Raw genomic sequence first — 16,452 nt, forward strand, 5'->3', positions numbered from 1 at the left:
TAACCCCTGCACTTCACTGCTAAGTGCAGCCTTTTTTTTTTTCAAGCCATTGACAGCTGTATTTCACTGTTTTTTGCAAAACAACTTAGAGAGAATTGCCTTGCTGTAAAGGATCTCTACTGCTTTAAGGAATGGCTCTCAATGGAGGAGAACTCTCAGAAGGGGATTTACAAGCCAGGGCTGATGCTGCTCACTCTTCCTGAATGCAACAGGTTGCCCAGCCTGCACCAGAGTCCCAGCTCCTGTACCCGCATCCCTTTCTTTGGTAAGATGGCACATGCTGCTGATTGTCCAGAGAGCTGTGTTCTTGGTAAGGGAGAGGGGAAGGGTACGATCCATAATTTACAGCTAAAGTAAAAGCTGATGGTGGGTATGGTCCTGTCAGCACCTCCTGTGCATGGAATTGTGGCGGCTGCTGTTGCTGTTTGCCTCTCTCGTGCAACCAGGGTGTGGGAAAAATCCCTCAAATAAATAAAGCCTGGATCTTTACTGGGAAGATCATAACAATCCTGAAAAACAGTCTTAATGATAGCAAAGTTGCCACTTAGGTGCCTTTACAAAGAATTAAGCTGTTTAAGCACTGCTAGGGAGGGAACCTTTTCCTGTAACATCCTTCTAAGTGAGCATCTGATGATATTGCTTCCTGGACAATCCCTCCTTACGTCTTGTCTTGTCTTTTTACAGATTTTAAGAAGGAGAACATAACCAGTAAGTAGACTGCTCCAGACTCTATGTTTTTAGAGACAGAATATTCTTTATTGAGGCTGCCATTTGCATTTTCTGCTGGTCCTGGCTGGCTGAATTTAGATGTTACTGAGGAATATCTGGGTTTCCATGACTGAGGCATGGGGAAACACATTTCCAGCTCTTTGGAGGTTGGGGAGACCATGGGCTGGTAACATTTTATGAGATAGGCATGCTGGTTTTAGATGGTACCCTTCCCTCCAGCTGTTTCCTTTTTTATCTACCCATTGCCTATCATTCCCTTCTACCTATATTTGGATTTCTGATTCTGAGGTCGTTCCAGCCTTGTATGTTATCAATAGGCTGGCCTTGCAAGACCTTAAGCTCCCAGCTCTCTCCTCAAATCACCTCTGAAGTCTGGCTGTTTCTTGTATGAGCCTCCCATGGCCAGTGGTGAGACCCAGACATGTCCTGCAGTGCTGCTTTGACTTCTGTCAGGCTCCCCCCTGCTGCTGGTTGTGGCTGAAGCATGCACACTCAACTCTTGCACTCGTGTGCAATTGCAGTTCCAAGCTCAGCCACTGACCTTGCCTCATTGGAAAAAGGAATCTCTCTTTTGCCAGGCATCTAAGCAGGTGAGGTTTGCAGATTTTGCAGTGGTTCACACCTTATGTATGCAGAGAGAGGCAAAGTGAAAAAAAAAAAAGGAAATAAAGAATATTGGGGAATATTCTCTCATGGAAGGATCTTGGCTTCACCTGACAACCCCAGACCTAGGGGCCTGGTGATGCAGACATGGAGACAAGGGCTTCAGAACCCTCTGGGCCAGTGCCTACAGCCTGCAAGGGCAGCCATCCCTGCCCTGGTGGAGGAACCACAAGAGAGAGGCATCAGCATATGAGAGGAGCATTTGTGGGATGGCTTCAGTCTCCCCACAGTTGTTTCAGGATATATCCTCTGTCTCCTGTGTATTGTGTATGCATGAACTTTTCTGTTCAGCTTCCACAGCATTTTCCCAGAGTGGCATAAATGTACACTATAAAGTCATGAACCAGGAAGATATAATAGTAACATTTTAGTAATATTCACCCCTCTTTTTTCTTTAGACCCACTGTTATGTGCACAGGGGTTTGCTGAGCATGAACTGAACTGTTTTCTAGCTTGTTATCAAATTATTCATTAATGTCCATGTGGACCAGCTATATTATTCCTCTGTCCTCATTGTAGGAAGACAGTCTATGAAAACATCTGCATTTCCAGAGTATGAAAGATTCAGAGGTTCTTAGTGTTGCTCCTGCCCCTAAAGGTCTCCACATTATTCTTTTAAGGTGTACCACCGACATTTATTTCAAATCTGTGCAGAAATTTTTTCCTTGTTTATTACTAGCTGTGTCATGAGGTATGTTTCAGGCACTGCTTTCCTTGTCTTTGAATGTGAAACAAGTAAATTCTCATCTCAGGTACACAAGTATGTTCCAGGACAGTTTAACACCTCTGATTAGGATGTTGCACCTCTGCAGAGCTACAGATGCTGGTCATGTGGGGCTGCTATCTTATTACAAATGTGAGTCATAAATGGTATTTATGTATCAGCCAAAGAAATCCACCTTAGAGTATTTTACTTTGCATTTGTCATGGGTTTAAATCCTCTGCTGAAGTGTTTAGATGCCTCAGGGCTACATGAACTCAATCTTTTGTTTAAGCTCACTGGACTGGAGTTAACGCTTTAAAGGCAGTGTGCCTACCTACAAGCTGCATAGTGTCTGCTACCTGCTGAAGCCTCAGTAAGCTGAGATTCTATCATGATATACAACTGCAACCTGAGTGCAAGAAGAAAACAGCAGATAGTCATGATGCTGTGTTGGCTATGGTCCTGGTACATGAGAAAGAGTACAATCCACAAAGACAGATAGCCTTGTTTCAAATTTGGGTCAACCCTTACACAAAGCTTTCAAGAAGATGAAAACTATTTTCTTAAAAAAGTCATTATTTTAGAACATATTACATTTCTTCTTGTTCTTCTTTATTCCTGAGCTGTGAGATTATGAACATAATAGAAAATAAAATTATGACAAAAGAACGTGCTGGTTTGTTAATTTTTCAAGGCTAACAATGCAATGGACCTTAATATATGCCATCTATTACAATGTTAGCCGCAGCTCAGCTGAGTTTAGAGATTAGGTACTATGTATTGAAATCTGTAAGGCTGCATCTCTTCTGCTGTCTTTCTGCTTCCTAGATTATGCCATCATACATTAAACTCTCCTATGGGGACAGGTGTATGTGAGGACATATGTCCTGTGAGGACATTAATGCATATTCCTGCAGTAAAATCTCAAGATTTTCTGCCTAATTTTTCTGCAGCTGGAACAAGCCCTGTGTATGCAGTGACTACACTATCTTCATTATAAAGAACATTGTTTTATACTGATACCATTCCTTAAATCATAGTTCAGATCATATTTCAGGGTATTGTCTCCATGCATGCTGAAAATCATAGGCTGTTTCCAAATAATCAAAGAGGATAAGCACTGCAGAGAAGCAGGAGGAAGGCACCCTTATGAATTCCAACTCCCTGCTACCAACCTGAGGAATATGAGTGTCTTCCTATTAGCGCCCCAGTAAGAATGCAGGCTGTGAATCATGGAACCAGTGCTGTGATTTGCTTTCTGCCTTGGTTTGGCTAGAGTGGATTCAGTGCGGTTCTGCCCTGCACTTTCTGCATGATGTGCTGTGAACTATGTAGCTGCAGCTCAACCATCACAGACCCATGGCCTATTTTCTCAATCTGAGAGAGCTGCAGTGCCCTCTTTGAAGTTTTACCAGATTTCTGCCTATGTATTGAGTGCAAAATCCATTAGAGAGTAAACAGGAGGCTAAGCAGTGCCCTTTCTGTGTTGTCTAGTCCTTCTGTGTGCTTCACATCTGATGCTGTCAGATGGTCTCATGTAACAACATGAACTTTATTCTTGTGAGCATCTGCTGCAGGACATGTTCTGAAATGCTTTGACCCTACAGGTGTTTTTCTCTTCCAGGGACTTGCTACAGTGGCAATGGCCAGTTTTACCAGGGCACAGCCAATGTCACAGCATCTGGCATTCCCTGCCAGAAGTGGAGTGATCAGGTGAGTGTCAGTGTGAGATGCACCAAATGGAGAGCTGTGCTCGAGGATTGCTTTTCCAAGGAGTTTCTCAGAGTCAGGCAGCCCAGTCTCAGTGCAAGGGATGAGCAGGGAACAAGTTGCCTTCATTCTTGAGCTCATTTTATAACCTCATCATATTTCAATCTGCAAGTTCTCCTTACTGTGTCAAGATGTGTTCTCTGTCATTTCAGGCAACCAAATGGCTGTTTCACCAAGGGCTCTGTCTTGCTTCCCTCCTTTGGGTTTTTTCTTTTAATTTTGTTTTAATAATAATAGCATGGAAAATTATGTTGCAACACTAATACAATTTGCTTCCTTCCCCAAGGCTCCCCATATGCACAGGAGGACTCCTCAGGTTTTCCCAGAGCTGTCTGATGCTGAGAATTACTGCCGCAACCCAGGAGGTGAGAATGAGGGTCCCTGGTGCTACACAAAGGATCCAGCTGTGACCTGGGAATACTGCAGCGTGTCTCCCTGTGGAGATGGTAGGCAACTGCACTTTATGATTTCTGCCACTGTGGCTGTTCCGGGGCCATGCTAGGTGTTTGCATCCTGGGTACACCAATCTGTTCTGTCCTCTGGATTCAGCTAGTTCTAGGTCTTCTCACAGATTCACTCAGCATCTTTAATGAGAAGGTTTAATATGCCCCATGAAGAGGGGAAAATGAAGACAGATGAATCAAGCATCTTGCCCTAGGTTATATAAATGCTAAAGATGAAGTGAAATATCCTGTGGTACTCTGAAAAATTGATTTGTCACACTGTTTAGAAGGTGGGGCTTCAGGTTGTTTTCCAAAGTTGTTTAGTTGTTTAGTTTAGGGTGATTTTTTTCAGTAAGACTGCCCATCCCCCCTCCCCCCCCCTCCCCCCAGTTCCCCAATTTAAACTAAAAAAAAGCCATTAAAAGATGGAAGCCTCTATGGTTTTTGATGTAGAAGCTAAGTATTCCTGTCATTTCTTGTTCAAAAACAGAAAAAATTTTAAAAAACATTTCATCCAAGATTCCCAGTTTCTGGATTTCAGTGCTCAGAAATAAGACTGCATTTGGAAACTTACTGCACTTATGTTCTATGGACATAAGTGAACACAAGTAATTTTTAGTTTAGCTGACAACTAAGAAGAGTTTAAATTTCTTTCTGTTCTCAAACACTGCATGCAGAGAACAGCATTTTCTAGAATATCTCAGAAGGCACTCCACAGGTAGTTATGTGATTTTTTTCCCTAATAATTCAGCCAAGTGTGCTTTAAACTAGTTTTCCACATTTTCCCCATAAAGACACTGAGATGCAAACTGTTGGGGGTAAGAGGGTATTTTGGGAACATATCACTCTGTACTTACTTGGTCTTACAGTCCTCCCTGCAGATTCCTTTTAGGACACATGACACATTGTGGTTTACATTGTACAGCACCATTGATCTTTCCCACTGCAGACATTACTATATTTGAATACTGTTGAGACTGTTAGATGTGAACTTCCCATTTGTAACTCTTCCAAATATTCTACACTAAAACTGTGTTCCCAGCTTAATGGGCACTATATATTGGTCGTACCAGATCTTGGATTTTCACATGTGGCAAAACAAATGGGTTTTGCTTCCTGCAAGCCAAGCTTCCCTAGTATGGTCCTCTCATGTGGTCATAGGGCTGTATGTAATGTCAGTAATTTCCAGGGTGACAAGTTAGCTTCGTAAATTCCTCTTAGAGAAAGCTCTATAAATGAGCAGAGGCATAACCCTCTGATTTTATTTGCATTACAGCATTGTTATCACTGGGAACAAGAAAACCAAGTGGAGAGACTCTAAATCTTCCCCCTCCTCCTCCTCCATTTTCCCCTACATACTCCATGACTGTTATCATCTCGATCATCTCCAGCTTTGCCCTGGTCGTGATCTTTGGCATTATCACCCTGGTTTGCTGCCGTCGTCGAAAACAGTGGAAAAACAAAAAAAGGTAAAGCTTGGAACTTAATTCAGTGCAAGAAATGCTGCTTTGGAAAAAGAGCTTTCTTGTTTCTGAGAGAAAAGTCCTGTGAACACCTGTGAGGGGACAGCAGCCCTCCCTCTGCTTGTGTCAGCCCAGTGTTAGTTCTGTTGAACTCCTGTGCCAGAGCAGAAGGTGGTGACTAGGGACATGGACACCTTGCTGCAATGTTCCTTCAGTAGCCCTGCTGCATCTTCTTTTCTCATCAAATAAATAAACTCAGGAGGAGATGAAGCTAGTTATCTCCTGACTGAGGGCTGTGCACACACTGACCAAAAATCTCTCCATTGTTTTAGAGAGTCGGAGACACCAACTCTCACCACTCTGCCCTCCGAACTGCTCCTGGACCGGCTGCACCCCAACCCCATGTACCAGCGCATGCCTCTTCTCCTCAATCCAAAATTGCTTAGCCTGGAGTATCCCAGGAACAATATTGAATATGTGAGAGATATTGGGGAGGGAGCATTTGGGAGAGTCTTCCAGGCCAGGTAAGCAGTCTCTTTGTGAGTCTTCTTTATCTGAAGGTACTTGTGAAAAAAATCAGCATGGAAATCATCCATCCATCCATCCATCCATCCATCCATCCATCCATCCATCCATCCATCCATCCACTCAAATGCATGTGTACCAAATGGTACACAACACTCAGGTTTGAAGAATTGTTTTTGTTGTCCACTGCTATCTGTCAATATTTTAAACTTTTGCCGCAAATTTATCTTTTCTACTCTCTAGTAGATATAATGCCTTACTGACATTATCTGGTGTAAAAGTTCAGCTAAATTTTGCCAAGAGTACCGCCTGAAGTTCTTGCATTTCCCAGTATTTATGAATTGTCAATGTTTGGTGATCTCCATTATAACACCAGTACTGACCTGTGTAATTACCATAAAAGTCTTTGTATCGTGCTACGGTTCAGTCCAAACTGAATTGCAATTTGATTCTGTGGCAAAACCAAACTAAACCAAAAATCCCCTAAAAACCCTCCCTGCATAGGCCAGTGGGGAGATGGGCATATGGTTGTGTGTCTGTGGTGTCCCAGCCTTAATGGAAAATGCACACCCAGGATTTGCAGATGCTTGTAGGTGAAAAGAATTGCAAAAGTCAGAGTATCTGCAAAAGTGTACAAATTTTTATTAGTAAATTACATGCCTTCCATGGAAATAGCTCTTTTATTGTCCCTGACCTCCTATATAAGCACAGGGCAGTGGGTTTTGAATAAAGGGGTACTGTGAAAAGGAACAGAGACAAAAAGATGGATTAAATACGGAAGGAAGGAAGTGGCGGAAGGAAGTGGCGGAAGTGGCGGAAGTGGCGGAAGTGGCGGAAGTGGCGGAAGTGGCGGAAGTGGCGGAAGGAAGGAAGGAAGGAAGGAAGGAAGGAAGGAAGGAAGGAAGGAAGGAAGGAAGGAAGGAAGGAAGGAAGGAAGGAAGGAAGGAAGGAAGGAAAGAAGGAAAGAAAGAAAGAAAGAAAGAAAGAAAGAAAGAAAGAAAGAAAGAAAGAAAGAAAGAAAGAAAGAAAGAAAGAAAGAAAGAAAGAAAGAAAGAAAGAAAGAAAGAAAGAAAGAAAGAAAGAAAGAAAGAAAGAAAGAAAGAAAGAAAGAAAGAAAGAAAGAAAGAAAGAAAGAAAGAAAGAAAGAAAGAAAGAAAGAAAGAAAGAAAGAAAGAAAGAAAGAAAGAGAAAAGTGGCAGAAGGAAGGAAAAAAGGAAGCAGAGAAGGAAAAAAGGAAAAAAGATCAGTGGTCCTGGCTCTACCATCAACTCAGCTGACAGAAAGTTTATGGTCCTGGGGCACATGTGTGTCTAGGCTTTGTGAGGGTACCTTTTTATAGTAAAATTGATGTGCCCTGGAGCTAATGTCCTCACTTTCTATACAAAGTGGGTTATTATGGCAGCCCCTTCTTCCAGACCTTTCTGGAAATGATTTAGGGGCTTTAGGGTCTTGGGTGCTCTTGATCCCCCCTTACAGTCCATTCCACCTACTTCTCAGCCTCATTCCTGCACCTCTGATGCTGGTGTTGTGCTTATCTCCAGGAGCCAGAACAAGGACACTTGTCTCAGAAAAATGTTGCCCTACCTCTTTATGGCCCCTTCCTGCTGCCATAATAATCCTCGGTTGGCTCCATGGCTATCTGGATATCAGTGTTTAAGTAACACATATAAATTCCTTTATCTCTGGACTTCCTCAGTGTCCCCTTCAATTAGTTTCTCACTTTTTATTTTTGGAATTTGCAGCCACTGTTACCTGTTTTAAACCTGAGATATTAGATGACAGCCCAGTTCTGATATTACCATGGGAAGTGAGGTTGTGCACTTTTACAAATGTGGAAAATCTTTAATTGACAACCCCAAAAGTGAGGAGGATAGAAGATATCTAGTTTTTCCTGACAGAATCCATAATTTCTGCAAGACAATCTGGACAATAATAGTTTCCTCCTAAAGTCCCATCCCAAATTCCTAGAACAAAGTGTACAGGCTGTATAGTTCCCTGCTTAGTCAAGGCAGTAATTTTTGTCCTTTGCAGTTAACAAGCATGGGGCATGGCTGATTTTGTATCTAGAGTAGTGTATGATGACCTCAACAAAAACCCAGGGAAGGATCAGAGTCCCACCATGAGCCAAGATCTGCTTGGTGAAATGCTTCAGTTGACTGCCAAAGCAAAGGGCTATCTTGCAAAAAGTAGTTATAATGCAGGTATCTGTAATGCTTATAGTTAAGCTGTTGGTGTACCTGCTAGAAAATTAGTTCTGTACAGGTTAGACATGTTCCTGGTAACAGCTGGGAAACAGTTTCAACAGCTGTGATGGATTTTTTTTCTAATGAAAAGATAAATTATTTCTAATGGAAGAAAAGCAAGCATACTTTATTACAGAGAGAACTAAAAATAACAAAATTCAAAGGGTGCACAGTGGGATTGCCACAGATGCTTAGCCTGTGATGAACTGTTATCCTGGATGGCCAAACACATCTGAGCTTGAAGCAAGAACACAGCTATAGAAGCTGCACAACAGCAGTGCTTGGGGCACTGCACACCAGGGGCACAGGGCAGCTCTTGTCCCAGCCTCAGCACAGTGCTCGGGGTGCCCTGAGGTGCAGCACCTTCCTGCTCATGCTGCAGGAGTCTTCACCTGTGTGCCAGCAGGGCAGGCACTCTCCTTCCCAAGTGCTGCTTTGGCCCTGCGCTGGAAGGTCTAATACAATTTGACTGCTGCACAGACCTTTCTGAGCTCGAAATGACTTTCATGGATATCGAGAAAGACTTCTCAAAGGGCATTCAAATGTCACTAAAGTGCTAGTTAAGCAAGTGCCAAAGTGGTGTAAAGACTTTTTATGTGGATTTCATACACTTCAGCACTGCAATTACTTTCAATTAAGCCTTTTTGTTATTGTCAATGGAAACTGAGAGAAAAAGACACAGGAGAAGAAAAGAAAGTATTACATCTCATCTAGCATTTGCAAAGTGAGAAGCTTCTTGAGAGATGCTTGCTCTCTCTGGCTCAGGGAAGGAGCCACAGAAATATTGCTTCTTAGGGATTCCTTTGTTTATTACCACCTGTATCAAAAATGTCTCCAAGGCTTTATAATTCCTTATAGTAAGGTATAGACATTTCTGTGCACTTCTGGCAGATCAGTGCAGTCCTAGTATAAGCTGTGTGTTCATCCAGGTTACTGAAATGATCAAAACTCAAATTATTGCCTTCCCATCTCAGAAGGATAAAATGTACTCTCCTGCATGTGTTAAATGGACATCTCGAGCTAAGTTTAGCAATCCTCTTACTTCTCCTGCTCTCATGTTTCTCGCTCTTCTGTAAACACAGCTCCGCACTCAGTGCCAGCGATGCCTTTGCCAGTTGGCTGCTGTGAGTCCTGATTCAGTGTTTACTCACTCCTGGGTCAAGCAACATGTTAGGACAGGAAGTGTCTAGCTATCATTTACTAGCTTCTCCTGAAAGGCTACTGTCTTCACCAGGAACAGCTTCACACTTGGAAGGATAAGGAAGTAACCATGCTTAAAACAAAATTCAGGACCAGGCTCAGGTCTGTCCCAGATAGGTCTTTGTGGCTGATTCTCCTCCTGGGAGGACCACACTGGCCTCACAAGACACCAGAGCACCAGCTCTGTGCAGTTCAGTGCAGACTAGCATGCAAGTTTTCTTCCAGAGCTGACCTGTGTGGTCCAGGCAAAGCCTGAAGATCAGGATTGCCTAAAAGCCGGCATGTGGAGTCTTTGCCAGTAGGTCGGTGTGGAGGTTTTGCTAGTAGGCTGGTAGACCTGCACTCCAAATGCACAACATGCTGTTCCTCCTTAGCAACAGGGCTGTTCCTAAGGTCAGAGTTTCTTGACAGAAGTCTCATGTTCTCTCTATCTGCAAAGGGTATTTATTTGACCTGCTATCTCATACATAGCTGAAAAATAGTGTGGGTGTTAATTATTAAAAAAAAAACAAAATCCAACCTTCCCTTCCTCCTCAAAAAGCAGCTCCTGCTTATTCAGGGCAGTCTCCTGCTCACATATTAACTGAACCAAGGAATAAGGTAAAGGAAGGCTCCCACCAGACTCAGTAGATGTTAATTACATTATTTAATCATCTAAGAGAAGCTGCCCAACTGTTATGGTGAGCAAGATGGGGACAGGACAGAGTCTCAAATACAGGTTCAGACTGCTCCTCATTTTTTTTTTTACATATTTGCTGCTTGAAATAGACACAGACAGGAGACCTTTCTCCTTTTCAATGCCTTTATTAAAACTGATCAGCTCAGGTGGGGAGAAACAACGAGCGCGCGCTCTCGGAGGAGGAGGAAGAGTGCAGCTTTGTCCACTGGTCTGTGGGCAGAGCTGGGTATTTCTTCCTCAGGAGATCATCGGGAAACCCCTTGCTCTTCCGTTCAACATTCGAGGTCCTCTGTCTAGCCAACATCTTCATTTTAGGGTGAGGGGTAAAAAGGCCTTGGCGGATACTAGATTCTGTTCCTCACACCCAGTCATCACTTTGATTCATCAATTTTGCGTTGGCTCGTTGTTTTAGAGGTTTTTGGCTAGGTTTGGTGAGGGGTCCATCCCATTGAAGCAGGAAATGATGTCAATTGCATGCCGACTCGGTGTCCCTTCCCCTCCACCGTCTGGGTGCCATCCTCCAGGAAGCAGCAGGGTGCCACTCGACAAAAGGGGAATTCTTAACCATCAACGACAGGCAGTTAACGAAAACAACAGGTGATTACAATAACAAACAGTTAGAACTCCACCCTGGCAGCAACTGGCCCACCCTGATGGTGAACTCTGCAACCGTTTTAAAAAATGGGCAGCTGTTCTACTCATAACACTGCTTAGGAAGGAAAACCTGACTGGGAACTTAAGTCAGACATTCTCTAGATAGGTTCAGAGTGAAATTCCTAGCCGCACTGCTGGTTAGTTCTTTAAGCATGCACTTAAATGCCAATTAATGACTCCGGTGCACAAATCCATTGGTAGTGAAGCAGGCAAAGGACTGTTGCTGTCCACCCTGTGCATGAGCAGTGTAAATTTCTCCTCCTTAATTGCAAGAGAGATTACCTAAGGTAATTTCTTTTGATGCTTCCCAGTTCTAGGAGAGAATTAGCCTAATTTTTGAAAAACACTCCGCCTTCTGGCCCTCAGCTGAATTCTCCAGGTTCAGAGGCAGCTGCTTCCCGCTGCTACCCTGCAGATGCGCCCCTATAATTTGTGCAAAGACTGTCTTTAGGGCATGAAAGGGGTCACATTTGATAGCTGCCTGACAAGACTTCAGACAGTTCCTGCCCCTGTGCCAGAGCAGTGTGAGTTTCCCAGGCCTGCTCAGAACGGTACTGCATCACCATGATCTACCAAAGGTGAAATTTCTGGCTTTTGCCTGAGGGCTACTTAAAAGGCATTGTGCAGCTTAACCTCACTTGGCTACATTTAGGTTAGTTTACATTACAGAATTCAGTGAAATTGGGTGGTTGAGTGTACATCAGCCAGGGGTGAGTTTCTGTCTCCAAAGCAGTCAGGACTGAGCTCTGCCCATCCCTGCTTTGGCACTGTGCTGGGTCTGCTAGTCAGAGATGAGTGGTAATCTCTGAGACTATTTGGAAGATATAAAGCCCTCCTATTTTTACTTTTAAATCCCCTATTGCTTTGTTCAGGCTGCTGCTGCTGGCTCTAGTGCTGAGAATTGACAGCAGGTGCTTGTACTCCTCCCCTCCTACTAGACAGGGAACTGCTGCCAGCACGGGGAAAAAGAAGGAAGACATTGTGCCATAAAGGAGGCGTAGCAGACAAGTGTGGGCCCTGATCCTCCGCTCTGGCATGCCAGACCTCCTTGCTGAGTGTCTCAGCTGTGATCCAGCCACCTCTGATTCCTTTCTTGATGGACACCCTGCCATCCAGTGACATTTGACATTTACAGCATCCAAGTACAACTGTTGCAACTGCCATGCGACTGAAGTAGAAGACAAGGAAGCTGGAAGTTTGCTTTGGAAATTGGAGTCTCCTCTAGGTGCTACTGAGCAATAAAATATCCTGGCATTCAAGCAACGGGAGGGCAGTCAGGCTGGTGCAGCAACGTGACATAAATGGGCACCACTCCCCATGGGCTCTGGCTGGCTACCTGTATGGAATGTGTGTTAGCTGCAAGGCCCCTGGCAAGAATTTGTGCAGGAAACAAAATGTACATCTGAGGTTTAGTGCATGTTTGAAGAGTGGAAAGTTACTCTTCTCTGGCAACAGCTACCCCTAAATCTTTGGCAAGCCCAAATAATTAAACTTGTTGAGGGTGCAGGGAATCCTATGGATAGGAAAACAAATCTGTTGCTCAAAGTCAGGATTCTGTTTCCCAAGGATTTGTGTCTATAAACTTTAGTTGAAGATTCACAAGTAGCAAAACATGTGTATTTACACATTAACTTGTTCTTCAGACAAGGCGCAGGCTTGCTTTGTCCCTTCTGTCCTGTCACATGTTTCCACAAATCTTGAAGCAATATAAACTGTTTTCTAAACCTCAGCTACACCACATTAAATCCAGCTGAAATTAGCAAATGGTTTTATAACTTGTTAAAGGTGGATACACACGCCACACACACATACACAGAGAACAGTATCAAAATGCTATTTTCCTTACAAAACCAAGGGAATACACTTCCTGTAATTGCTACTTTCACTCTAATAGTAGCCAGATATACCAAGTCACCACTGTGCCAGGTATGGGAAAGGAGGCTCTTTCATCAATTTAATAAAAAATAGGTTTATTTTTAACTCCACTGTTATACCCCAAAAGTGAATTGTTTGGGCCGAAGAGTCCATCTGTCCTCCATTAAGTTTATGATGTGATCTCCAGCCTAGAGAGCAGTTGTTTCTTACCAACCTGTTACTTATTTATGTCTTTAGCAGACACAGTAATGAGTCTGTAAGCAGCAAGACCAGTGATCAAAAAAAGCTATATTGAATTTAGTCCTACCTGAACCAAATTAAATGCCTCTATAATATGCAATGCATATTGCAGTCCCAAGAGATGAAACTGGGCTTTAAGGCTCCTTCTCTTGGTTCTGGGACCTTCTCCCTTTTTTTTTTTTTTTTTTTTTCTCCTTTGGTCAGCCTCTCCTTTTGCATCAGAAACAGAACCTATATTTAGTGTGCATGTATTCATCACTGATGGTTTCCTCTCTTACCTCTCCTTGCAGGGCCCCAGGGCTGCTGCCTTATGAACCTTTCACCATGGTAGCAGTGAAAATGCTGAAGGAGGAAGCATCTGCAGACATGCAGGCTGACTTTCAGAGGGAAGCAGCTCTCATGGCAGAGTTTGACAATCCGAACATCGTCAAGCTTTTAGGTATCTCAGTGAGGCATCCTGTTGCCTTAACAAGAGGGTGCATCACATCAAAACCTCCTCATACTGCACTGGGTAAACTGCTGGCCATCTTGCTGCCTGACTCTGCTTCCAGTCTAATAACCTTGACCCAGATGTCTTACAGGGAAGACATGAACTTCCTGGAACTGTGATTTATTTTGTGGGTACTGAAAAGAAATAGTACAAGTCTTGTTAGTTTTATGTGTCCCACTTACTATTGTGATGTCCGAACACTTAATAGCATTAAAAAACAAAATTAAATTAACAAAAAGCCAGCCACAAAAACAGCCTCTTCCTTTCCTTCCATTCTCATCTGAAAGGACATCCTTCTTTGTTGGATTTTTTTAGAAAGTCTTGATGCTGAAGCTTGACTAATAAGATACTTTCTGAGAAGAAAGCTGCTGACAAAAAATATTCTTTTAGAAGATTGTAATTTTTTTCTCTGAAGTAGATGCTGCTGGCCACTTTTATCTGGCAATACTGCTCTAATTTGTTATATGCAGATCTGATTCTCATGAACAGGGACATTTGAGATCTTAACTTATTTCAGTAGGAAGCTCCAGAACATTTTGAAATGGATAAACCACATTTTTGGCGAAGCTGGGTTGATACAGACACTTTGGCTACAGAAATGAAAGGCAGAAAGAGCACTAAACTGGACTAAACTTTGTCTTTATTGTTAACACAATTTAGGCAAGAAAAGGACAAAGGTACAGGCACAAACTAGTACCAGGGGGCTGTGGAGAAATAGCCACATTGTTGAAAACAGCTTAAATGATAAATCTCTCACATACACTTGTCAGATCCTGATGTCGTCAGAATGGGAGCAGCCATTTGTTTTTCCTCAAAGATTCAAATATTAGGTCATCAATCAGAATTTCAGATTTCACAATAACTTGTATCATCAATTGCTAAATGATGATACTAAGAAAGCAAAACACATACATTTTAAATGTTGGCTTTTGCTGGTTAGCATTTTAATGATAGGTGCACAAATATTACTGTATCACTGTATGATCAGTAAGGCTCATGGAAGTGTGGTTAATGCTGGCACACCAATAAAGCTGATAAAGTGCCAAGCATGTAGGACTGCATTCTACATCTAACAGACATGGCAAATATCTCCTTTCTGTTGTCTGCTTTTGATTTGTCTTTCTTTCATTTTTGAATATCTGTCATGCCAAAAGTAATTCCTCAACCAACTTTTTTTGCATGAGTTGTTAAAAAAATAAAAATCCATAACGACAAGAGTTTCCTTGTAATTCAAGAGTTCCACTGAACCCTTGAACATGCCCCTTGTGAATACTTTTGAAGTCTTCCTGCATATGTGTCACCCCTACAACAATATTATTGTTTAACAACACAACAATCATAAGAAATATAAGAATTAAAAAGTAACTTGATCAAAACTTTAAAGGTTACTTCCTGAAAGTCCTTGCAGTTGCACCTGGGAAGGGGCAATACAATACTTTAGTTAATACCAACTTAAGCAGGATTGCCTAAGTTCTTCATTAAACTTAGCTCCAAAACTCTGTGTGTTACCCGGGATGTTGAGAAAAATTTTGCATGCAGGCACGTGCATGATTTGTAAGCATCACCCGTGGAGCTCATCATCAGATCCCTGAAGCAGGAGCTTGAAAAGAGGCAAGCACGCATGATGGATGCATGCGAAGTGGGTGGTATTTGCATGGCTCTCTCTCTGCATTGTAGAAAGCCTCCCTTTTGTGCTTTGCGGCTTTTGCACAGCAAAACTCTCTTTGCTGCTCAAATGACGCGTGTGGCGTGTCCCCTGGCAGGCGTGTGTGCGGTTGGGAAGCCGATGTGCCTGCTGTTCGAGTACATGGCCTACGGGGACCTGAACGAGTACCTGCGTGACCGCTCGCCCCGCAACCTGTGCAGCCTGGCGCAGGGCAGCCTGGACACGCGGCTGCGCCTGCCGAACCCCCTGGCGCTCTGCTGCACCAGCCAGCTCTGCATTGCCAAGCAGGTTGCTGCCGGCATGGCCTACCTCTCCGAGCGCAAGTTCGTCCACCGGGATTTGGCCACCAGAAACTGCCTGGTGGGGGAGAACATGGTGGTGAAAATTGCAGATTTCGGTCTCTCAAGGAACATGTATTCTGCTGACTATTACAAAGCAAACGAGAATGATGCCATCCCCATCCGCTGGATGCCCCCTGAGTCCATTTTCTACAACCGCTACACCACGGAGTCTGATGTGTGGGCCTATGGGGTGGTGCTGTGGGAGATATTCTCCTACGGCATGCAGCCTTACTATGGGATGGCTCACGAAGAGGTCATCTACTACGTGAGGGATGGGAATGTTCTTTCTTGCCCCGACAATTGTCCTCTGGAGCTCTACAACCTGATGCGCCTCTGCTGGAGCAAGTTGCCTGCCGACCGGCCAGGCTTTGCCAGCATCCACCGCATCTTGGAGCGCATGTACGAGAGGGCCGTGGCCAACATGTCTGTCTGAGGGATACAGTTCCCTCCTGTCTCCTGTGTCCACCTATTTAGACTGACTTGGACCAGCCCAAGAGCTCCTGAGTGATGGTGCCTTCACACAGTGTCTCACTCAGGGAGGAGAAAAGAGCTTGTTCCACAGCCAAACAAGAAACACAGACTGTACCCCTTTATGCACCTGTTTGAGTGGGACTGTACCTCCCAAACAACAGGGCTGACCTTCAGCCACCAAGACAGGACTCCTCAGGTTGGTGAGAGTGCTGGTCATACTAACTCAATACATATATTTAGCATTTCCAGGAGCAAAAAGTTGCCTAGGAAAGGCAAACTAATGTTTCTTCCTAAGCA

General features: G+C 43.6%; 1 protein-coding gene across 3 annotated transcripts in view; it reads left to right on the top strand.

Moving 5' to 3' along the window:
* MUSK (muscle associated receptor tyrosine kinase) overlaps nt 1-16,117 on the top strand; it is a 55,062-nt gene extending 38,945 nt beyond the window's left edge. For 2 of the 3 annotated variants that reach the window (XM_058044178.1, XM_058044177.1), the window contains 5 exons: nt 90-265; nt 5,585-5,777; nt 6,104-6,295; nt 13,478-13,626; nt 15,441-16,117. In XM_058044178.1, coding sequence (XP_057900161.1) covers nt 90-265; nt 5,585-5,777; nt 6,104-6,295; nt 13,478-13,626; nt 15,441-16,117 — 1,387 coding nt within the window. Of the gene's footprint in view, nt 1-89; nt 266-684; nt 709-5,584; nt 5,778-6,103; nt 6,296-13,477; nt 13,627-15,440 lie in introns of all 3 variants that reach the window. The other variant, XM_058044176.1, reaches the window with a different exon arrangement.
* The last annotated feature ends 335 nt before the right edge of the window (nt 16,118-16,452 follow it).

This window comes from Melospiza georgiana, chromosome Z, assembly GCF_028018845.1.
Source record: "Melospiza georgiana isolate bMelGeo1 chromosome Z, bMelGeo1.pri, whole genome shotgun sequence".
Taxonomy (NCBI): domain Eukaryota; kingdom Metazoa; phylum Chordata; class Aves; order Passeriformes; family Passerellidae; genus Melospiza; species Melospiza georgiana.